Source organism: Cyprinodon variegatus, unplaced genomic scaffold (genome assembly GCF_000732505.1).
Source record: "Cyprinodon variegatus isolate N-32 unplaced genomic scaffold, C_variegatus-1.0 Scaffold234, whole genome shotgun sequence".
Classification (NCBI taxonomy): Eukaryota; Metazoa; Chordata; class Actinopteri; order Cyprinodontiformes; family Cyprinodontidae; genus Cyprinodon; species Cyprinodon variegatus.
The window spans coordinates 489445-513906 of record NW_015150687.1 but is presented as its reverse complement, the minus strand read 5'-3'; the positions used below and the strand labels follow the sequence as shown (position 1 = coordinate 513906).

Genomic DNA, 24462 nt, shown 5'->3' with positions numbered 1-24462 from the left:
ATCCATCCATCCATCCATCCAGCCAGCCAGCCAGCCAGCCAGCCAGCCAGCCAGCCAGCCAGCCAGCCAGCCAGCCAGCCAGCCAGCCAGCCGCCCTCCCTCACTCTTCTGCTTATCTGTCAGAGTCAAATTGGGGCCGGTGCCTATTTCCAGTGTCAATACGCTGGGCAAAACAGACACATGCAACATGCACAAGCATTGTATTTTTACCTAAAGCGTCTTTTGATATATCTCAAACTAAGCTAACACTTGGGTGTATTTTTAAGGAGAAAGACATGCTTTTTGGGCCAACAAGTGAACATTTTGTTAAGCAGAGAAATAAAGTGTAAGCCAGTGATTTCACTAGGTCTGTTTTTGTCATGATCTTCCCTGATAGCTACCCTAATTGTTCATTTCACTCACCTGCCTAACTCTGCCTGTTATCTAATCATTACTCATCCTATTCATCTGAATCTGCTGCTCTGGCTTAGCCCAGCTATGGGGGCCAGCTCACTGATGATGTATTTTTGTTCAATAGTTTGAGTTTCTCCATTGTTCATGTCCTTGCTCTGGGGGCCAGTAGAGAGGGGCATTAGTGTCCTGGCTCTTGCCCGTGAGCCCGCTCGTGGTGGTGGGGGGCTTTGGCTCAGGGAGGAGGCCAGTTAAAAGTTCCTCCTGGTACCATGTCTTGTCTCTGCCTCTCTACTCGAGTACCTGCCTGTTTCTGTCTGAGCATGTCTGCCTGAGCTCGCTGCTGGACTCATGGAACTCTGGACCTGCTTTCACGCTCTGTGGATTCCTGGAACCCTGGATCTGTCTGTTCCCATTCGGATCGGAGCCCCTGACCAGGATGCAGACTCTTGGATCCCAGATCCACCCTGTTCTGAGCTGTTTGCCTAATCTGGTTTGGACTACTGCCTGCTCACTGAGGCTGCTGGATCAGGGACGCTCTGGGCAGCTCTGTTCTGTATCTCATTTGGGAGTCTATCAGCTGGATCCTGCCTTGACTAAAGATAAACCAGGTAAGTGACTCACATGGATGATCATCTTCCATAAGACTGTCGTGGTCCCTTACCTGTTTTTCTCCCTGAACCAAAGTGCCAGTGATAGGTTGTGCCCCAACTCCCCCTGCAGCCTCTGCAGGTCCGCGTTCCATTCTCTGTTTTTTGTTTTGTTTATTTTATTAAACGTTTTGAAATTTCTCAGTTTTCGCCTTGAATATTAGTTCCTACATTCTGGGTACTTGAGAATTTTAGTGGTATTAAAGCCTCCCTAAAATGTTCCCTAAATAATCTTTTCATTTATACTTTTTGATTTGTTTGTAGAAATAACAGTTGATAAATCCAATACAATGTGGTCAGAGTTCGAATAGACAATCCTATGAAAATGCTGTAAAAAGCTTAACAAGAACGCTCGCTCTGTTCTAGGAGCTCCTCTAGAACCTCTGGAGATTATTTTACAAAGAAGAATTCTACATTGATTTATAGAGCTAAGTGGTCCTTCTTCGACCATTTTTGAATGGATATCCTTCAAAAGAATCACCTGTTTCTCACTTTATACATGGATGCTTGTGCAACCATTAAAACAACAGCTGAGATAATCAACGTCAGAATATTGTCACTGCCCGATACTGATAACAATACACTAATAATAATCACTTTACTAATTTTATTGACCTGCAGGAGTCAGGACACAGCAAAGTAAGCAAGAATAACTAATCTGTATATAAATAGAAATTATATTTTTTATTTTTATTTTTTGGGAGGAGGGAGGTTTAAAAGCTAGTAGATGCCTCTTGTGAACGGGTGGAGCTGGCTAAAGGGTTCATTATGCTTAAAACACAGACATTCCGCACGGGAAATGAGCCATCCTAAGCAGTATTTATACACTGCTCTGTGCTGCAGTTTATTGCTTTATCAAAGCTTTTTCATGCTGTTCAAGAGCTACAGTCATTTCTTTCCTGGATTTTGCCCACAATCTGTTGATAATGGTGATATTTATGAGCTAAATCACGTAATTTACAGTATCTTGATGTTTGTGAACCCTTTGAAATTCTGTCTGCACGGAGTCGGCGTGGAGGGGCGTGAAGCTAAAAATGACATACAGGTTCATGCTTTACGCACCTGTAAGGCCCGTGGCCAAATTAAAGGTATTGTGAAGGATTTTCGCGAATTTTTCAAAAGACCCGCCCTCTCCAATAAAACAAAAATGCACATATACAACCCTGTATCCGCTCCCGGGAGGGAAAACCTATTAAACGTGTGCGAGATCATGCACAAGCCCATTTCTCCTCATCCATGCTCTGTTTAAAAGTTGCTGTTCTCATAGCTCACACAAGCTTACTGTGCCTGAAAGTCTAAAATCCCTCAATCACTATTTGGAGCAGGGACTATATAGAAAAGTCAGTTAACTTACTGTTAGGAAAGGTGATCACTGCTTTTTTACGCAAATTCCTACTCCACTGCCTAATGCCTGTGCTATCTTTGTTATTAGTCGCCGCTGTCAGGTAGCGACAGTCTATGGTAACAGCATGCCCCTGTGACAGCAAATCCCATAATGCTTTGCAAGGAGAGCTACAGTATCAGCGCAAAGCATTCAGGGATATATCTGCCCCATCTGAGGCCTTTTTCTTCTTCTAGTACACTTCATAGACACTTCTTCTCTTCAACCCTCGGACATTTTTTAAAGAACCGCCGTGAGAAAGGTGAGCTTCAATGACTGTCTGAAACCGTAGCTCACCACAGATATACATAAACCTGAAAGTGAACATGCACAGAAAAAGATAGCTAACAGGAAGAGCACGTAGGATGGCTTTACGTAAAAATATCAGCAGAATGATTGACAATTAGGAGGACCACTTATTTAGAGGATCCACCCTCCAGATTGTCCTCTATACTTTCAAGGGCGTAATTCTATTATGCAGAATGATAAATTAGTTATTTAGACTGTAAATACCTAAATATGTGTGTAGCAAGGTTCGGTTAGTGTAGATTGGGGGTTGGGGGCATGGGGGACATGTCCACTGCACTTTTTCAATAGTTCATGTCATAAATCCATTTATTTCGCCAGGAGAGGGACAGCAGAGATGCAAGAGAAAGTTGAGGAAATAAACACAGAAGGTCTATTAGAAAACACCCTGAACCTATATTTGATATTAAAAATACTTGTGAAATCAAAATTTCATCCATGAGTGAACAGGTCCATTTATGCAGAGAATCACTAAAACAGTTTGAATTGCTGCTGAAGAGGCTTTGTAGCTGCAGTCTTAAACGCATCTCTTTGCTGACTACTGTCCATCACTTACACTAACAACAATGAGTACATAGGCATCACAAGTGGACCACAGAGAAAAAAGAAGAATTTGGCCTGGGTTAATGAACCATGTTTTTTTTTTTAAGCTCAGCAGAGGGATCGGATCTGTGTGAGCACACTCCATTACCTACAGGACAAATGCAACGAGAATGAACTGTTAGGCAAGCTGAAAGTTTGGGGAATGTCTTGCTGGGATACAACAGGTCATGCCCACCATGTGGACATAAAGTAGGTGGAACTTTGACACATACCATCAACTTAACATTGCTCTATACTATGTACACTATTTCACGTAAGCAGTAGTCACTTTATTGATGTGATCCTTGTTTGCGACATAATTAACCCTTGCATTAAGCAAAACTGATAAAGGAATTGTTGACATGCTCAACAACAAACCAAAGGTGTTATCATATTATCTAAATTACCAGAATTGTAGTCTTGTCAAAGGTCTGTTGGACATGTTCTACACACACTTCTGACCCATTTTAAATCCATCTTCCAACTGACAGAATTTGAAAGCATGCTGTAAAAGTTCCAGTCCTGGATATCCATGAATACCTACAGATAGGAAGTTGAGTCAAAGTCTGCCCCATTACCCGACCTGCTAGATACCAAGCCCCACTTCTATAGCCCCCACATGGTCACAGAAAAATAACAAATACCCCAAAAATATTACTCATAAGATCTCACCTAAAAGCAGCAGTTTCAAATCCCGTTTCTGTTTCTCTTTGTCCTTTTTGAGTTGTTTTTCTATTTCCTTGGATATCCTCTGACCCTCTCTCTCCTCAGGAGTCAAGTTGCAATTGCACTCCATTGTTGACCGTGTTTACCAACTTCCAAAGCTGTGCTGGAGAGTTGACGGGTAAAATAAAAGTAACTTAATGTGTTTCATAACTGCCACATGAAGAAGAAAGAGGCTAAGTCATTTTTCCAGTCTGACTACATTTTGCATTCCTACCAGGTAGGAGGCGGACTCTGCCTTAAAGAAAGAGCTGAGATCAGTAACTCCTTTTTTTTTTTTTTTCCTTTGTTCTGGGAAATCTCCAGGAAAAAAAATGGAGACAAGGGCTATCAGTTGCTATTTCAAATAGAAAAATGAATGGGATTAATTTTATTGTTTTGAAGAAAACCACATTAAATCATAAATATATAAAGGATTTGCTCTCTTAAACTACAAAAAGTTAACGTGACATCATACACAAGCAGATTACAGGCACACCCAGGAGTAACTCACGCTATGTTTACTATATCAACCTGTATTTGTCATTGCTGCCTAGTTAAACGTGAACAGGTATATTTTGAGAATAGCAAGAATGTTGAAGTTAGAAATGGCAGAAAAGTTTTTGAAACTCTCACGAATAAAAAAAAGCTACAACTTGCTAATTCGGCAAAAAAAAAAAAAACACTATCAAGTTCCCTATTAAGTAATAAAACAATTTCATTCCTGTAGTAAATTTAAAAACATTCTTATGAACTATGCAATGCCTTAAAGAAAATAACGATGACAGTGTTTAATCTTTTACCTTATGACTTTCTTTTGGCCATTGTCAAACCTGTTTTGGCAGGATACCTCTCTTGTTTCAAAAAGAGTCACATAATATAAAACCATGGTCTTGCTCTTGGCCTCTAAATATCTTGGTCGTGTTTTGGTCTCGGCCTTCACAGGTCTTGGCCTTGTCTCTGTATCAGTACTGCTTAGTCTTATTTGGTGTGGTCTTGACTAGAACACTAACAGAAAAACTATTATCTTACAACTAAGTCCTGGTTTTCAAAGGCATAAACTGCAAAATTTAAGTACCACATTTTAACAGTGATCTTTACTTTATTTATCAATACTTTGCACACCCCTTCATCACCAATGTAAAATGCTCCCCTTTATTAAAGACGATAGTTAAGTTGACACTTCTACTGTAGTTGAATGTCTGAAGATAAATTAGATGTAATAATAATGAAGATGAATATTTATAAGAATACTTCAATGAAAGACAAGACTAATTAGAGAGAGATAGAGAATTAGTAAATGTACCATATGAACTAGGTTGACAGAGTGGAATAAGACTGAATTCATTCTGTTATGAGAATGAGTTTGTAGAACTTACCAACAATGCACAGTAGGCAGGAAAAGTTGGAATGGCTTCCACATTCATTTTTAGGACAGTTTTAGAATATTACCAGGGCTTATTATTAACATTTTGCTCACTGGTAATTGTGGCTAGTGGTTTTCCAAAGTCACTACCCACACAGCATTTTCACTAACCACAACTTTGTGCTAAAGTTCAGTTAAACTAAATTCTAGTATTTATTTTTTTATATATATAAATCACCCTTGTAAACTTCTATAGAAAGCCAAGCCTGTCTATCACCAATAATCTGTTGTATCAGGTCATGATTGTAATGACTTATTTACCAAGCAGACATTTCCCATGATCATAGGGTGCATGCCTGCATGATGACTCAAATTTTGAATAATAGGCAGACCTTTGCAGTTCAGCACACCCTGTCAAACTTAGTAGCAACAAAAGATTCTAGAATTCTATATGAATAAACCAGTTTTTAACTTTACATTTCTAGTCATTTTAACTAGATTATTTGGATTCATTATATGTTTAATATTCGTTTGGATCATTTCAGACTGCCATTGATTTTTTATTTATTTATTTATTTTTTGTCAACAATTTTGCTGTAACTAAAATTCCTAAACTTGAAATTTTGGGGGACAGTTGGTGAAGTGGAAAACGGCACTTTGTGCAGGCATAGACCCGTCAGCTGGACAGGTCTATAATGGATTCATTATAGACACAATGTAGACTTTAGATGTATGTATACCTTTTTTTTTTATCAATAGCCATTACTTTGTGATGCAGATGTTTAAAAAAGTTAATCACTCGACAGGTTAAACTCTATAGTAGTATAATAACAAGGGCAGACTGGCTATTGGGAGCACCAAAATATTTTAGATTTAGACTAGGCAAAATTTATTGTCTTTTTTTTTTATATACACAGAGTGTATACAAAACAAAATTTCATTTATACAGCTTTCCGACAGTGTTTTTTTTTAGCAGCAGCTTAGCAGTGAAAAAGAACAATTAAGTGCAGCAGGGATCAACATGTTTGGGAGGGAAATGGTGCAAAAAGGCATTGATGTGACAGGTTCAGAGCAGTGCAAAAATAAATAAATATATATGGTGCAAAATGCAGAAAGAAACATTTGAGTTGAGCTCTCTTTTGAAGATTCACCATGTACTAAAACTATTATATTATCAGTATGTTGCAGAGTCTTGATTTGTGACTTGATTTAGAGTTTTTCAGCAATTCAACAGTCTGATGGCAGTGGGTAAAAAGATGTTACAGAACCTGCAACGGATGCTGCGAGGCTTCTTCCCAGAGGGCAGCAGGGAGAACAGTCTGTGGTTGTGGTGTGAGGGGTCATTGATTATGTTACGGGCTCGGGACATGCAGTGCTAGGATGAAATGTCTTTTATAGAGGCAAGAAGAGCCCCAATGATCCTCTCTGCGGTTCCACCACTCTTCTCTCATTCTCCCAGTCTGAGATGCTGCAGCCTCCACACCACACAGTGAGACAGCTGATCAGAATGCTCTGAGCTGTGGAGTGTGGTTAGGCCAGATCTTCCTGAAGTCCAAGATGATCTCCTTCATCTTCATCACATTCAAGATCAGGCTGTTATCTCTTCACCAGCCCTACAGCTGCTCCACTTCCTCTTTGTAGTCCTGGTCTTTGTCATCTCTGATGAGGCCAACCAACATGGTGGTGCAAATGAGCAGCAACCTGGTCGTTTCTCGAACTTGATTTTTATAAATAAACATTCAATGCTGCTTTTGCATTAAGGTCAGGTATCTGCCTTTTGCCCCAGAGATTAAACAGCAATGATGGATGGATGGATGCTGCCATGCTAGTGTGGAGTGACCTTGAGTAGCAAAAGTGTTACAACCATAGAAGGCAGTTCCATCTGTTGGTCTGCCAAAAAGTAAGTTTTTGGATTGTCTTCTCTTTGGTAGTACTCCCTGCCTGTGTTTCTAATGTTAAAACTGCCATATTCACAGCTAAACTATGTCTTGCTGTGTGTCATGACATGGTACGACGAGACATACAATAAAGTAACACCTAGATACTATCGCTGAAGTAGTATTATTTAATCTGAGATGTACTCTGACATGAAGGAATTTTTATGACCATAGTTTTGGCACAGTCCAACATTTTGTGATCCCTTGCTTGATGGTTACCATCGTAGCTACTAGCTTTTAAGAGTCAGCTTGACTCACATTTATATGAGTAAATATGAGCCAGTCATATCCACTTATAAGTGGATATGACTGTGCAGGGTGGACTGTTTGGCGGAGGGGTTACCTGCGCTAGCATCTAGGGGGGTTGGGTGTGGGGGGGTTTAGTTGAGCGGCTAGTGTGAGCCAGTTTCTTTGTAGTGCTTGATGGTTTTTGTGACTGCACTTGGAGACACTTTCAAAGTTTTGCCATTTTTTCTGACTGACTGACTTTCATTTGTTCAAGTATTGATGGCCACTCGTTTTTCTTTACATCGCTGCTTTTTTCTTGTCACAATACAAATTCTAACAGTCTATTCGGCAGGACTATCAGCTGTGTATTCTACTGACTTCTGCACAACACAACTAACGGTCCCTACCCCATAAGGCAAGAAATCCCAATTATTAAACCTGACAGGGTTTAATACCTCTTGAAGCAGTAATCTACTTTGAAGAACCTAGAATATAAGACATATTTTCAGTTGTTTCACACTTTTTTGTTAAGTATATACTTCCACATGTGTTAATTCATAGTTTTGATGCCTTTAGTGTGAATCTACAATTTTCATAGTCATGAAAATAAAGAAACTCTTTGAATGAGAAGGTGTGTCCAAACTTTTGGTCTGTGCTGTGCATTTATATTATTAAACTTTTGTTTGATTCCTCCTTAGAATTTGAGAGCTGTAACGCTTAGGGTTGCGTTTAAGGGAAGAGAGGACGGTCAAAAACTCACAACGACACTGGTACTGGGAACTCCACAGTGTTGTCTTTAAATAAACGCACTCTTCACCAACCTTACAAAGCCCAGTTGAACAGCTGCTATATTCTTAAACATGAAGAATGAGCAGAGTCCAAACAACACGTGACATTACAAAGAAAAATAGGGAATTAACATGTCTGAATGCATGTATCTCACTGTTTCACGTCTCCCGCCAGAGAAGCAGTGGCGCGTAGCAAAACCAGAGTATCTTAAAGAGACACTACACAATTGCGACTGTTACAGAGCCTACCAAGTATCATGGACATTATAGTCCTCACAAGTATCAGGCTTCACCCTAAAACGGTCAACATATTGTAGAGAGAAGGTCTGAGTTTCCCAAATTTTGTATGTGACAACAAATGCAAACACTATGACCTAAAGAAGGAGGAATATAGTATCTTCTCTTTTAAACATTCTTAACTTCAAAGAACAAACTACAAACAAATAGTAAAATAGCAACTCAAACAATAATCATACCCTTCTTATAATTGTTTACTAGAAGTTTTCCTCTTTCCACAAGCTTTTTTTTCTATTCTTCTTTTGAGGTAAAAGGTCTCTCTGCCATTACTATATAACTTAGTTTCCTCCAGGGTTTCTCTCTAAAGTTATATGCACATAATTGCTGTTTTTGGCAAGATTTGACGTTATCTACTGTGCATGTAAAGAGAAAAAAAAGTTTTCTAACTAACCAGCGTGATATGAAAACAGGTTTCACTGTTCAACATTTTAAAAACATTCCATTGTCTTGTTCAAATCAAGAATAGCATCTGCCTCTATGGGGCAGGAAACCTGCCCCATAGAGGCAGGAAACCTGCCCCATAGTGTTAGAACCTTTTTAAGCAAAGGCTGTACGCATGAGACCTTACCGCCCACTAGTGGTTTGTTAGGAAAAGCATATCATTTTTATTTTTTATGGGTTTAAACTAAGTAAAAAAAATATTTCAGTTAGCCTACTTGACAGTTTGCAGAGCTACTGTAATTGGCCTGTCAACAGATTTTCCCACCTGAGTTGTGGATCTCTGCAGCTTCTCCAGAATTACTACAGATGTCTTGGCAACTTATTCTATTTGTAAGCCTTTCAAGTGAAGTTGGGAAATATGGGCTTGTCTTGATGCTATTATTATAGGTCTGATTTCATAATCTAATAATGCCTAATTAGCCATGCAACTTAGCATGCAACTTAGCATCAACTATGTTCCATGGTAGTTGTCAAGAAAGGCCTTTAAAGATAGTTGGATTTTTACTGAGATTAAATTTGTCAGAGGTAAATAAGGTCAGTTGTGTGTGAAGGCAAGTCATTGCATATGAATAAACTTAGGATATTTAAACACTAAAGCATTCAAAAATTTTCATATTTGAAAGAAAATAAATGATCAAAAATGTTTGTTATCTTTTACTATTTTGTATGGGTTTATAAAATGAAATGACAATTAAAATACGCTGAAATTTTTATAACATCACAAAAGTTCAACGGTTCTGAGGACATTTACAAAGCCTTGTACATCAGCTAAAACTGTACATCAGCTAAAATGTGAAGGATTTTCATAAACAAAACCAAAATTTTTAAGTCCTATATTGACCAAAGTTATGTAACAAAAACTTGAAGGGGTGGTCATTAAGGACAAAACAAGAAAAATATAACTCAGCTAAAGAACAATGCCACCAATTTTATGAAATGATCAATTGAAAAACAATAGATGCTCACTCTAAAAACCAGAGCGCATTATCAAAGACAAAATACACCATAACTTCTTGAGACAGCTAACAAAAACAGCAGGGTAATGCAATTATATTGGCACAAATGTTTCTTTTTAATCTGGAGAGGTAAACTATATGCAACTGATTTATTGATTGATTGATTGACTTTATTGATCTCACAGTGGAGAAGTTTACTCAACTGTGATAAATGTTTACTATAACATCCATAATTTAATTAATAACCTTACTGTTTTCTTTTTTTTCAGTAGGAGAAGGTGAAACGTGAAGACACAAAAACTGTTACTGGCACAGAGAACGTCATCAAATGTTTCTGGATGCATGCCTTGTTTTTAAAGTTTTAAATGGACTTGCTCCTCCTCCTCTAACAGATTTTATAAGCAAAAAAAAAAACATTACTAGAATAAACACTAGAGCTTTAACCAGAGGAGACTGTAATGTTCAGCGGTGTAGGACCAAATTTGGCAAAATGGTTGCATCTATCAGAGGCTCACAGTTATAGAACACACTGCCAGCTCATGTTAGGGGCTGTGTAACCTACATACGTTTTAAATTCTCCTTGAAACATTGGTTGCAAACTAACCAGACATGTGTTCACAGGTAAATTGATCTGTTTCCATGGGCCTGTTAACCTTATTTTATTGCTAACCTAATTTTATTGCGATTTTATGTTATTGGCATCTTATCTGTTTGTGTCCACGCTGTTCTCTCCTGTAGCGTCTTGTTTAATATCCACTGTTTTTACCTGCCTTAGGACAGCAGATGCAAATTAGCTGTTGTGCAAATTCTGGCATATTTACATTGATGCTTTATGCTGACATGTTGATGAATGTGCATTGTCCTAATTCAAATAAATTAAATAAATAAGAGTAAAGCACACAAACAATGTACAGGGCGCTCTTGCAAACAAAGGCTTTTAGGGCCAAAAGATTTTAAAACGTTCCTTCATAAAAATAATATTTTAAAACTTTTCTAAACAGTCTTTCAATAAATATTTTGTCAAACAAAAATAAATCAGATTTCTGATATGAAGAAAACACAACAAACAGCAAATCCAGTTTTCATAATACATGACACATTTACACAGTACATGACACTTTCACAAAAATATACACGGACCAGGATTCTGGTCCCCATAAGGACATTAGTCCCCATGGCTTGACTGTGTAAACAGATTAAAGTCCCCACATTAAGGGATTTTTTTGTTTTCTTTTACAACAAACACAAACATTTGTCACAATAGATAGAAAGCAAAAACTCCATCCTTGTATATATCAGGACCTAAAAAAGGCAACAGTAAAAGGAAAGTTGTCTTTAACTGATTTGAAGACCACTTGAAAGTTTTCTATGAACCATCATGTCTTCTTTCTGGTTTATAGAAGCCCATATATTTTTAAATGTTCTTTTAAGATTGTATCTTTGACTGATGCAAAGACAAACCGGATGTTCTCTGTGTCTGTAGCACAGGTGAAGTGTGTGTAGAGGGGTTTATCCTTGTCTTTGTAACACTGGATGAACATCTGCTGGATGAACACCTTTGCTGATTCAGCATCACATTGACGTCCTGTAAGAGTGAGATTTGTTCAATATCAGCACTGAATGGGACCTTTCAAATCATCTACATTTTAAAATATTATGTAACATAGAAAAAGTATAAATCACATGAATCCCATGCTGTTTAAACCACCAGGAGAAAAGTAACATTTGATTTGCTCAAATCAAGTGCCTTACTTTTTACATGTGAGGCACATGTGAGGCACTTTATGGTTGAATGGTTTATGTTAAGAAAAAATCACAATTTCACCTTCAGTGATTATTTTTAACAAATCTTTTTGGACTTATATTATTTTTCTGTTTCAAGTCATTGAACCAGCACATGTTTTCTGTAAGAAAAAGTTTTATTTACAACTCTGTCTTCACAGGATTTTAAATCCCAACAGGATTTCCTGTAACAGTAAATCAAGAATAATAAGAGGTTGATTTTGTCTGGGTTTTAATTTGCTATATTTGGTTTGCATTTTTTAACAGGTATATACATATGATCTTGGTGACATAACACCATAAGAAAAGGGGTAGGTAAGAAAGCTTACAAAGGCTAAAGTAATGTGTATCAAATGTGTATCAACATGACTAATTCCTGCCTAAAATGCTGACTCTACAGTAAATTCTTGTACTGAGGATGGATGTAGAAAGCGTGAAGAAAACCTCCTCATAAAGGATGAAAAGTTCGGCAGAGCCTGGTTCAGGTGAGCCATCTGTTACAACCTAAGGAGTGTTTGACAAGACAGAAAAGCAGGTGGGCAAGACACAGGGTTGCTAGTCCATTCCAGAGTTTCTGCTTGCTTGCACAGCTCAACTACCTTTGTAGGCATTTCCATTAATGACAGACAGTTTGACTGTTTCTTTGCTCGGATGTGGTTCCAGCAGAGTAGAGTCATGTTAATAAAACTGTCAGCAGACTGTTAATCACAACTGGGTAAATGGTGGCATTTCTTCACAGTATTCACATTTAAAAAAATAATAAATCATTGTATGCCTGACCCAAATGTGTATATTTTGTGACTTAAGGTTGTGTATAGCACTTTGGCCCTATTTGCTATTTAAAGTGTTTTATAAATAAACTCTGTATGGCATGGTATGGTATGGTATATGACCATCATAGCAAGTAAGCATTGTATTATCAGAGCAACATCACGTCCTTCACACACCTGCAGCCTTCTTTTTTTCTTACTATGAGTCTTTGAAAAGCCATATAGCTTTTGCTGTGTTTGTATTACAACAAAAAACTTATTTCTGACCGTGAAGCCCCTTGCTATTGGTGACACATGTTGAGTGCTCAAAAAAAATTGCACTGAATGTTCCTCCTATTTGCAAGCACTTTCCACAGGAGCCAGTTTCCAGATGGATTCTTTGTGCAATCCAAATTCAAACTACTGTACATGTATCAATCAGGTTAGAATGATTTCCCCAAATATTTGATCTGTAAAGCCTTACACTCTTTTTTCAGACCAACTTTCCAGTCGTGCGAAAATTTTTGGATTGGGACGATTTTCAGCCTGATCGTGGTTTGTGTAGTGTACAGGGGGTAACGAGGGGCAATCAGCGTCTCACAACCACCTCCCGATCAGGAATCGTGAGATCGGGTGATCAGTCGACCGTCTTTGGCAAATCGCTCAGTGGGCATGCGCAAACAAGGATTCTTCTTTATCCTCTCATACGAAAACACAGAAGCATGGTTGAACGCCCTGTTTTGCCTCTGGCGACTTCACTCAAATGTTCAAAATTTCGCAAGCAGCAAATGCAGGAGTTGGAAATTTGAACTTTTGTACCACATCAACTAATTAGAAAAGCAGGGAGATCGACACAGCGCTGCTGATGCAGAGCGATATGACCACTCCACTAAAACTGTTTTTTAATTCCTAAATTAATGTCGAAACCTGCCGGCAAAATATGTTAGCTTTTATTATTCTGGTGCCTTTGTACCACATACCTAAAAAACACTAACATCTACTTCCAGCCACCACAAACAGTGGGGAAATCCCCTGGAGGCGACCAGGCCTGAGGCAGCTGCTGGGGATTCTCTGTGACAGCGCACCTGCATTTTAAGGCAGGATCTCGATGAACAGACGACACCGACTTTTTCACATAAAAATAAATTAAAAACTACTTTTTATCCACTTATAACAACAAATATAGCAAAGCTGCTCTCTGCCATTGGTCACAAGAGAAGCCGAAGCATTAAACGCATCTGTACATACTTTCCTGGACATGCTTCAGGCGCATCGGAGCTTAATGTTTACACGCATCAAAAATAAGCAGCAGGCAGTTTATTTCCTTATCAAATTGGGGTGTGAACGTAGCACTGTACTACACTGATTGTTTGAATTAAAAAAAATTATCTAATTTCTTTCTTATAAAATTTCCAGCTCTAGTAAATCAAAGATACTTCCCATAATCAGAAAAAAAAGTAGTGTTGAGGCAAAGACAAAAAGATTCCTGCATTCTATTTAGAGAGTCTACATTTCAAAATTTTCCCGGGGAGAATACTCTGGACCCCCCTATGCTCCCCAAAGTCTAAAGATGTACTACACCAAGGTGTATACCCTATAAAAGATTCCTAGCTAAAAGCCTGGTTTATCTTTTAGTACATAATTCATTGAAAATTGTAAAGGTCAATAAATAATCACAATATTTTAAACATTTTCATAAAGCTGTTTTAACCATGATTCCATGTTTTTTAGACTTTTTTAAACTAAGCAAACAAATAAATGAAAAGAGAAAAAAATTTAGAGCAAAGCAATTATTTACCAGTATAGCTTGGGAAGTATGTTGCCAAGTGTGATGTTTTTATTTTCTCCTCTAGCAGGTCTTTTTTATTTAGAAAGAGGATTGTGGAAGACTTTTGAAACCATATAGATGAAATTATTGTCTTAAACAGGGCAAGGCTCTCAACCAGTCGATTCTAAAACAAAAATAGTTAAAGTTACAACAAATTTTCAGAACAATCTTAAAGTGAAGCAAAGAACATATTATAGAGAAGCCATAGGCGTAGAACTTACATCCCTCACACTCTCATGAAGAACTTGATCATATTCATTGAGTGCTGCCAGGAATATGATGGAGGTGACATCTTCAAAGCAGTGAATCCACTTTTTTCTTTCTGAACGCTGCCCACCCACATCAACCATCCTACAAACACAGAAGTGCTTTTCAATATATATAAGCTATTTTTGTTTACATCTTGCAAACAGGAAAACAAAACTTTTGAAAGATAAAACAATTATTTCCAGGAGTTTTATTTTACTACTAAATGGGAATCATACCTGAAGATGAATGGCTTCATGTCAAATGGGTACTCTATAATACCCTGGGTGGGAGCCCTGGCCCTCAAGATATCCTGCAAATTTGGAATATAACCTGGTGCCGCGATTCTGTCTATGTCACACAGGTAACTGCGGAGAAAAAGGAATAAATGAGTCTGGTAAAAAATGAGAACATAACAATGCTAAACAGAGCTCTGTTAATGTTTATTTATGCAAGGTAAGTGTACAACTTACAGAGGAAACCATTATGCACCATGTAAAACTGCACTGTTTTTATCTCACTTTCTTTTTATACAGATCTATTCCAGGTAATTTACACACACCCCATTTGTATTCCAGTTATCAAACAATGCTGTAAAGTTCAGATCAGATCAAGTCACTAACACACAGCATTCACTCCTTCTGTACTAACTTGTAGCAACAGTAGACTAGAACTTGAATTGTGTTGACGATGTAATAGCAAACCATTTTACAGTAGTGTGCAAGTAATGATGGCAGAGAGGATAATTTCCATGAAAATCCAGTTCAGGATGAGCACCTATCTGCCACAATAAAGGGTGCTTAGTAACTACACTTCTAGAGTCATCTTCAGTAAGATGACTATGTTAAGTATCACTACTGTTACTGGCTTCTCTGTAACTACTGTAACTTCCCTGGAAATAAAGTGAAATCTACCAGACATATTCATAAAAATGCTTTTTTTTGTTTCAGTTGAAGAATTATTGTTTCAATTATATATTCTATTTGTTTTACACATTCTGAGGTCAAGTGGACAGGAGATTCTGTCTCTGGATCTTTTTCTTTTTGCTCAATAAAAACATATAATTAATCAGGAAAAAAAACTTGAAACTTTTTCCTCTTCAAGAAATCAATTGTACTTTTTTTTTATTTCTCACTAGAACAAAAACCCACTGCTACTCTACACTTAGAAGATATAAGGAAATGAAAAAAAAAACATAAGTACTTAAAAAAAAAAACTCCCCAATCTTCGTCAAGAAAGAAGAAATCCAGAAAACATAGAGATAAACAAAAAATTATCAAATTCAAAAACAGTGTCATCCACAATTGAAGAAGCTCTTTGAAGAGCAAAACATATTCTATAAGACTAGAAGTCCCAGTGTTTTTTTTCTTTCGAAATCTTTTGGTTATGTTGGAATATAGTGGTCCTCTTAAAGCAGGGCATACACTGCGCGATATTTTCAATCGTTGCACGCAGCTACAGCTAACACTGTACGACGAAATCCCAGGGTTTAAAAGTTTACAGCTCAGGATGTATGTTGTCACACTGTGCAGCCCGACGCTCTTATGCGATCTTCCTGCTCACACTGTACGTCCAAAAACCACGTCAGACTCAGCTCCGCAGTGAGATGGTGCTATTCGGACTCGTTTATCCGGAAGTAATGAGTAGAAGAGGAATATGAAACTCACTAGAGTGAAAAACATTGCCTTTGAAATTTGTGCAATTTTGTGTTCTGAAAGCCCTAAAAAGAAAAGGCAATGACATATTTCAACAAAGACATGTCTGAGCAAAAGTGGCTACTACGGTCATTCAATCTTACAGAAGAACTCCATTTCATTGGCACCACTGCCATGCTTCTGTATATTCGTCTGAGAGGAAGCAGAATCCTTGTCTACACGCCACTGAGCGATTTGCCCATGGCCACCTTATGACGGCGAAACTGAAGTTCAAACATGTCTGATTTTCTCCCAACTTTACAATTCCTAAATGGGGTATGCCCGGCTTTAAGTCTGATTTATTCTCAGAAACTAGATTGTCTGCATGTGCATAACAGTGAATGCAGATGTGCCCCCTAGCCTGCTGCAGACACTCTGCTGCACCTCTCCAAAATTGTAGGTGACCGCAGGCGGTGCCACAGACAGGAGGCATCTGATTGGTCAATTCTACATCCGCTCTACACTATGCGTATTTCCTGTTTGGTACCTTACTGGCTTGTTTTGTTTATATGATGCGGAAAACTACTCGTGGAGTTGGACCACCTAGAAGAGCAAGGTGCACAAGAACGCTGGAACCCTTTTTCCACCTGGATCCCCGCTCTTTTTCGCCCTCATGTCCCTCTGTTCTTGCATAAACTTTCCCCTTTCGTTTTTCCAGTTCCTCACCGCCTCGGCCGTATCTAGACCCACAGCTAGTTCGTTATTGTCCCTCTTGCATTGTGGCGTGGAATAACATAGCTCAGACCACGATTCAATACATGGCATAAATCAAAAATATCTGCTACAAGCTCACTGTGACACCTGCTGTGTGAAGTATAACCAGCCCTTTAAGTGTCTGGCATGAAAGTATGCCAGACATGTCCTGACATGCACTATGTCTAAAAATTCTGTCATATTATATCCGTGCCAATTAGACCCCTCTGACGAGGCATCAATAGACGGTTATGGGAAGGAGGAAAAGGAACAGACAGAGGAATGAGTGAATAAGAGGAAAACTTGCAGAGAGGAGAGAAACAGGACAAACTTTTGGATTATTAAACTGTTGGAGAAAAAAAGAATATGAGAGAGCATCATTGTACATGCAGTTACTCACAACTGAAGTAACAATAAACTTCTTTAAACAATCAAAGATCATAAAAGATAGAATGACCTCATGTTCATACAGTTTTTATTGTCCTAATTAGAAATGATAATACTCTGCACAGCAATGCCTTTTTATTTAATTTTGTATGTAGAGGATGTTTGTTTATCTAATTCATCTCTTAATACAGTATTTTTTTTCTTTTTCTCATATACATTTTATTTTGTATATATTTGCAGTCTTATTGAAAAATATTTTAGTGGACCTCAATAGTTTTTAAAGTCTTGCTATGACCCTGCACGAAGCTTTTGAACTTTTTTTTTCATCTTTTTCATTGTCACTACAGTACACTGTCACAAGTACAGAGCAATGAAATGAACTCTGCATTTAACCCATCCTTTTGGGGGGCAGTGGGCTGCCATTGTGCAGCGCCCAGGGGGCAGTGTGGGGTTAAGGGTGTTGCTCAGGGACCCATAATGTCAGTCTGTGGGAGTGTGGCTTAAATTCAGAACCTCTGGATTCCAAGTACATGCTGCATCTACAGGTGACTCAATGCTGTTGAGTTTAACCATTGTACCCTAACAGCTGTGATAAATTAAAATAACAAGGCTGTTTTAAAAGACCAAAGAAAATGTTCAATTTGGCCCACATTTTCGATGTTTTTCAGTTATGACCGCATTTGTAACAAACAGGTTGATACACTAACTTGTCATAACAATTGCACCTTTACCAGAATGATTTCTATAGCCTAAGTTAAATAGTATTTGTCGATAAGGTGGTTCTTTACTTCGTGAATGTGTGCAATACCTATGAAAAAGATACATCCGCACCTCCATGCCGACAACAATTTGGTGTTGCACGTTTTTGGGCAAATTCTCCAGTCGCGCGAGCATTCGTTTGGATTACGCGTCCTGCGTTGAGTAGTATACAAGGGGGTAACGAGTGGCGATCAATCTCTCACCACAGCCTCCCCATCAGGAATCGGCAGGTTGGGAGAAAATTAAAACATGTTTGAAATTCAGTCAGCCCTTGTACAGTAAGGTGTAAATCCTGCTGTTGAAGCAGAGCTGAACCTCAAGCACTGCGCATTTGCAAACAAGGGAGCTCTTCTTCTTCCAGATTGACGAGTCCGATCAGCATCATCTCTCGACGCTGAGTCAGAAGTGTGGTTTTTGGATGTGCAGTGTGAGCAGGTAGATCGCATCAGACCATTGGGCCGTACAGTGTAAGAACATACATCAGGAGCTGTGAACTTTTAAACCCAGCGGTTTCGTCGTAGAGTTCGAGCTGTAGCTGAGTACAATGATTGGAAATACCTTACGTTGTATGCCCGGCTTAACTGGGAAAGAGATCCTCATCCGCTGTGAAGGTCCTTATACCTAATATGGCCAAGCCTCAGCCGGTACGCTCAAATGGAGTGAGAAGCTGGAAGAGCGAGGGAGTATATTGGGAAGGGGCCTTAGATGAGTCCTTACTCTACACACCTGAATCAAACAGCTAAACGACCACATTAGTAGCAGTCCAGCTCTGTAATGAGCTCATATTCGAGTCAGGTGTGTCGAATCAGAGACAAATATTAAAGTTGTAACCTGGCCCTTGAGTTTGAGAGGACTGCCATCGGCTCTTCTCAGAACATATGTAAGCATATGAATTTGAAGGAAGCAACAGAAATATACAAACTTTTAGAAATAGAAATGATTTAGATAATCCTTTCTAACCCAAAACAGAAACCCATTCAACCATTGGTGAAGTTATTGACCCAAGATGTAAGTGGAAAATCTGTAACAACAGCTCCACTGTAAAATCAAGAAAATTTATTTAAAACAAAATATTATCAAACTACAGCTTAATTTTAGAGAAGCAAGGTGCACTGCAAAATATATTGAGTATAAAAAAAAAAAAAAAAGCTTACTATTTGGCAGAGTCTGACAGCTGAAACTCCCTCCTTCGGTTGTAACACTTTTGCACTCCAAGGTCATTCCATACTCGCTTAATGGCATCAACTTGCCAGGACTTTAAAGTATATACCTCGGTTGAATTCACATGGTACAGTCTTTCAGCACATTTCTGAAAGTAAAGAAACATCAATGACTGAGTCAACTAAAAGCAGTTTTTAAATTAAATATTCAAGATACTTTGTGCTGTGAACATGAATATAAGATATAAATGCTCAAGAATCTAATAACATGTTTCATTCTCCCAAGAGTAATCTATACCCCTCCATCTCACTGTTTCCTTAACTGAAGTTGATGCTTGTTTTGATTTTTCATAGTGGAGTTATGGGAAAGTACTGGAGTTTCTGTACCAGTCTTTAATAGTTGGAACAAATAGATTTACTGTGTTCTGCAAGGGGAGCAGCTTTACAGTAATACCAGAGTTCTCACCAGATTAATAACTGAACAAATTTTAGGTGGTAATTACAGTTCACTGGTAAAATATATCTGATCTTGACCTTTTGTCCTTTGGACCTTGATTAATTATGAGGTCAATAGTGCTCAGAAGTAATAAGATGCAATATATTGTGCTTCTGTAATTGTTTTTTTATTTTTTATTTTAGTAAAGATTTTAGCCATCATTTATTTAATAAGTTGCCCATTCAATAAGTAATGACCCTGACCCACTTCCAGTTGTTTGATCTAACTGAAATTCTACATGTGCAATTATTTCTATCTCTATAGAATAAGTGGAAAATTACAGCTCTAAACTAATTGTGGTTTCTGATTTACAGGTTTGAACTGAGTTAAGTATGATATGGAGCCTGTTGAGGGTCGAGCAGTGATCTGGTTTTTGTATTTGAAACACACCACGGGAGACTTTTTGATTACGTAAAAGTAGCTTATACCAATGATGCCCCATCACAGGGCCTTACAAGGCATGCTTTTAACCTATTCCTTAGGGGAGCAGTGGGCTGCCATTGTGCGGCACCAGGGGAGCAGTGTGGGGGTTAAGGGTCTTGCTCGGGGAGCCAGAGTGCAGGCTGTGGGGATCGAACTGGGTACTTGCAATCTTCTCAGAGCACAAGCACACTGCTCTAACCACTAGGCCAACACTCCCCAATTAACCAGCTTATACAACACCAGCTAAAACTATTTCCTTCTATCCTATTCTAAACACGTGAAGCAAAAATGTATCAAGAGTCAGTTTCACTAAATTTATCTTTCACTCTAGGTATATTTAGTATTATCTTTAAATTAGATCTGGAACCATAAATACCCGGTTTGAAATTTTTTTTAATTTGCTAACAAGAGTTTGAGATGAGTCCAATAAAGACACATTTTTCATAAACGTCCATAAAATCCATAGCCCAGGGTAGAAAAATAAGAAAATAACAACTTTAGCACGTTGAACAAATAATTATAAAAAAACTTAAAATGGCTGTTATAACTCAATTTAATTGAGATACTAACTAATGACGGCTAATGTTAACTTAACTGATAAATGAAATAGTTTGGGGGTGTCAGACATTATATTTATAAGGGCCAATGTCAATTAAAAAAAAAATAATAATAATAATACAGATCATTTCCACCGAAGGAGTAAAATTTGGAGATTAGTTCACATGTTCTTAAGAAATAATTATATTTAAACTAAGCCTTTTACTAAAATGATAGAAACAAAGAATTAACAAGAAAGAAAACTCACTGCTTTGATAAGAGTTTAAAGACAACAAATTCCTCAAAAGATTTAAGTGGTACATTTATGAGATCTTTTTCTGGATACAAAAATATAAATATTGGTCAGAGGTGGATTGATGCTGAGATTTTACATACATATATGTTAGAATAATTGTATATAAATGTATCTGTGTAGTGTTATCATGCATAAATCTGTGTGCTATGTGCATGTTTTTACAGCCACCTTTTCTGAAGTATACTGTGATTTGTGAACTTGCTTTTGGGGAGGTTGTGGGTGATTTACGAGCAGCACTCGACCTGCTGAACTTTGGTGAACAGCTTCAACCGCTTGGACTTTGACTGAACCCTGAAATTTATAGGATGTTTACTGAGACTGCAAGTCATGTTGTTTCTCATTTCTAGAGCAGTCTCAGCTATTGTAACAAGAGACCCCTGATTTCTAATAAATAGCAAGCAGAACGCTGGAACTGCAGAGTGAGGTGGGGATAGACCTGACAATATATTTATATATATATATTTTTTTTTTTTTTTCATCATGATATTTGGATGGAAAGGGAAGTGGCCTACCCGAGTATCAAATACCATCATATGCAGATGCAACCTTTATAGATGTGACCCCAAGCAATTATCGATGCATTTTTCCTTATTCCTCTATTTCCTGTCCATACTTTCCTGTTGATTGTCCCAAAAATATCCAACAAAATCAGAGAGAAAATTTGTGTATGTGAGTGTACAAGTCCTTACAATGTTTTGGTCATCAAGATAGTCAATCTTAAGAGTCCTCATGGCTTCAATCAGTGCCTTGATAGCTGTGATGATATTCTGACACACCAAACTGGTCAAATGTTCTCTTTCTGATTTACTGTATCCTCTCCCATGTATGATCCTCATCTGTTTGATAAAGGTACTCTTGCCGCTTTCACTGGCCCCTGAAAAAATTTACAAAGTACAAAAGACAGAAAAATGAGTATGGCCAAATGAGTAACAGCAATATACAGCAACTGAACCTGATTAGTAAATAGCTCAAAATATGTCAGCTTAGATGGAATATATCTGAAAATAACAGTGTTCAACTTGGCAAAGATTCCCAAATGCATTTAGGTGTTGATGTAGACTGAATAATCCTTGTACTCTGACGTCACACTCCAGTCCTTTATGGCCAGTGTCCCATAACTTGTGCAAAATATGCTTCAACACACTTGACCCAAATATTAGCTCATTGGCAGAGCCCTGTAGTGCTTGACTGCATGTTAGTGAATCAGTTTAGGCACTTGATTTAGATGTAAAAAGTTGCGTAACACAAATTATTTGAATTTGAGACCTCATCGTGCTTTGATTTGAACAACTTGGCCCTGAGACATGTTTTGTTTTGTTTATAAATTTTCCCAAACAAACCTCTGATTAATTCAGATGTAATGACATTGAGATTAATTTTCACACAGGTGGACTCCATTTATAATCTAATACTAAAATAAAGATTTATTCAATACATACATAGAAATCCTACATAAAGAAACAATTAAAGGCCACTTTCAACTTGACAAATATTTACTATGTTTTGTTGGTCTTTTACAAATAAATAGCTCCACTGAAGCAAGTGTTTTGAAAGGGCATGGTACTTGTTACCTGTTGGTTTTTATTAGGCAAGTGTAATTTTTGTTTCAAGTGAGAAAACAAGAAAGTTTGTGCATTAAAGAAACTTTGACACTGACCAAATTGTAATGGGTAGAAGACTGGGACACAGCAGCTTTAATGTTGAAGCCTCTATGCGGTTTTCCCCAGTTTACAGATCAGTATCAAAATAATCCAAAGAGGGAAGATTGGTTAAATGACTACAAATTTCAGACTTATTAATGTACAAAGTCACTAATGCACAATCAGCAATGGTAACTACTGTAGCTCAAAGTGCCATTAGTGCTGATATCAGGATGCCCCAAATTTCACAGATTGTTGCAGATAGGACTGTATAGCTGACCTCTGACACTAAAAGTACCAAGAGTGGGTACATTAGCATTAGATCTGGACCACAGAGAAGCAGTAGAATATGGCCTGATCTGCTAATTTATGTTCATTTTAAAACAGAGGGTTTGGTGTTTTGGCATCACTTACCAAGAAAACTAATGCAAGCAGAGTTGCATGTGGAGTTAATGTGATGGTTTGGGTATTTTCCCTGGGAGAAAAGGGGTCATTCAAACCATGTGGATGGTGTCTTGAGACATTCCATCTCATTAACATTGTTCCATAACACACACACCCTTCTATTATGCAGAACTGGTTAAGGAATGGTTTGACAACCACAGCCGCAAGCTTGAGGTGTTGAGTTGATCTCAAAGAAACACAAGTCCAATCAAGGATGCAATGTAAATCCCTTTATTGTCCCATAATGGAGAAATTAACTCTCTCATCCCCTCGGGGAGCAGTGGGCTGCCATTGATTTGTGCGTGGGGAGCAGTGTCGGGTTAAGGGTTTTGCTCAAGAACCCTTGGTGCAGGCTGTGGGGATCAAACCAGGTACTTGCAACCTTCTCAGAGCACAAGCACACTGCTCTAACCGCTACGCCAACATTCCAGATGGATGGGATAAACTCTTTGCACAGTTCTTAAAAACCACCTTGCAACTTACAAGAATTGGGGGTGCTGAAAACATTCTGGTGCCAGATACCATAACTTCAGGGGTCAAGCACAGTCAAAGTCTAAACTGATCAGGATGATTTGGAAGGAAATGTGGACTATGTCAGAAAATGTAGTGTCTAATTGGGGTGTTATTTTACTAATCATCTGAAGGCAAAATAGGATTCTATTTTTGAAAAGTAAAACAAAGATCAGTAAATGTGAAGATGTATTTAGATTTAAATGATCCAAATGCAGGCAGGAGAAGGCAGATTCAAGTTTCAAAGACCAAAACTGTGACAAAATACATGCTGAATACAGAGAGACACATAAAAAGATAACAATAACAAACCCGTGAAACACTGAGGCAATTATTAATAATAGATTAACAGCGTTATAGTTAGTATTATGAAGCATAGGATAACTAAGAGTTTTGAACGGGAGGTTAATGAGTAGGGTCAAATGAAAGGAGAGAACAACAAATGAATGTAGTTGAATTACAAAAACAGTTGGACTCATTAAAAGAGTAAGGCTAGACCACTGCAAAATCTCTGAAAAATAGACACCAAAAAATAGACCTTACCTAAAAGCAGCAGTTTCACCTCCCGTTTGCGTTTTTGTTTGTCCATTTTAAGTTGTTGGTTTATTTCTTTGCATGTCCTCTGATGTTCTTTCTCCTCAGCAGACAAGTTGCAACACACATCCATTGTTGACCAAGTTTACCAACTATGGTTTCAAAAACTGTACCGGAGAATACAACTAAAATGAAAAGTACCTTGATGTTTGAAAAGAAGTCGGGTAAAGAATGAAGACG

General features: G+C 38.0%; 2 protein-coding genes across 2 annotated transcripts in view; both read right to left on the bottom strand.

The window, feature by feature from the left end:
• Window positions 1–4215, bottom strand: part of LOC107088970 (guanine nucleotide-binding protein subunit alpha-11-like) — a 16735-nt gene extending 12520 nt beyond the window's left edge. The window contains exon 1 of the mRNA XM_015381446.1: window positions 3982–4215. Within this exon, the coding sequence (XP_015236932.1) occupies window positions 3982–4105 (124 nt within the window). The 5' untranslated portion in view covers window positions 4106–4215. The remainder of the gene's footprint in view (window positions 1–3981) is intronic.
• Window positions 4216–9720: 5505 nt separating this feature from the next.
• LOC107088968 (guanine nucleotide-binding protein subunit alpha-14-like) lies at window positions 9721–24462 on the bottom strand. Its single transcript, XM_015381445.1, has 7 exons — window positions 24232–24462; window positions 21784–21968; window positions 19317–19471; window positions 14869–14997; window positions 14605–14734; window positions 14354–14507; window positions 9721–11609 (listed from the first exon to the last, which is right to left on the bottom strand). The coding sequence occupies exons 1-7, from the start codon at window positions 24353–24355 to the stop codon at window positions 11419–11421; spliced, it is 1068 nt and encodes a 355-aa protein (XP_015236931.1). The 5' UTR covers window positions 24356–24462; the 3' UTR covers window positions 9721–11418.

Excerpts from the sequence above, each read along its gene's own strand:
- LOC107088968 (XM_015381445.1), bottom strand. The coding sequence starts at position 24,355 with ATGGATGTGTGTTGCAACTTGTCTGCTGAGGAGAAAGAACATCAGAGG. Across the intron at positions 19,472-21,783 it reads ATCTTGATGACCAAAACATT|AAATGTGCTGAAAGACTGTA; the intron begins GTAAGGACTTGT and ends CTTTACTTTCAG. Across the intron at positions 14,508-14,604 it reads TTCATGAGAGTGTGAGGGAT|AATCGACTGGTTGAGAGCCT; the intron begins GTAAGTTCTACG and ends TTTTTGTTTTAG.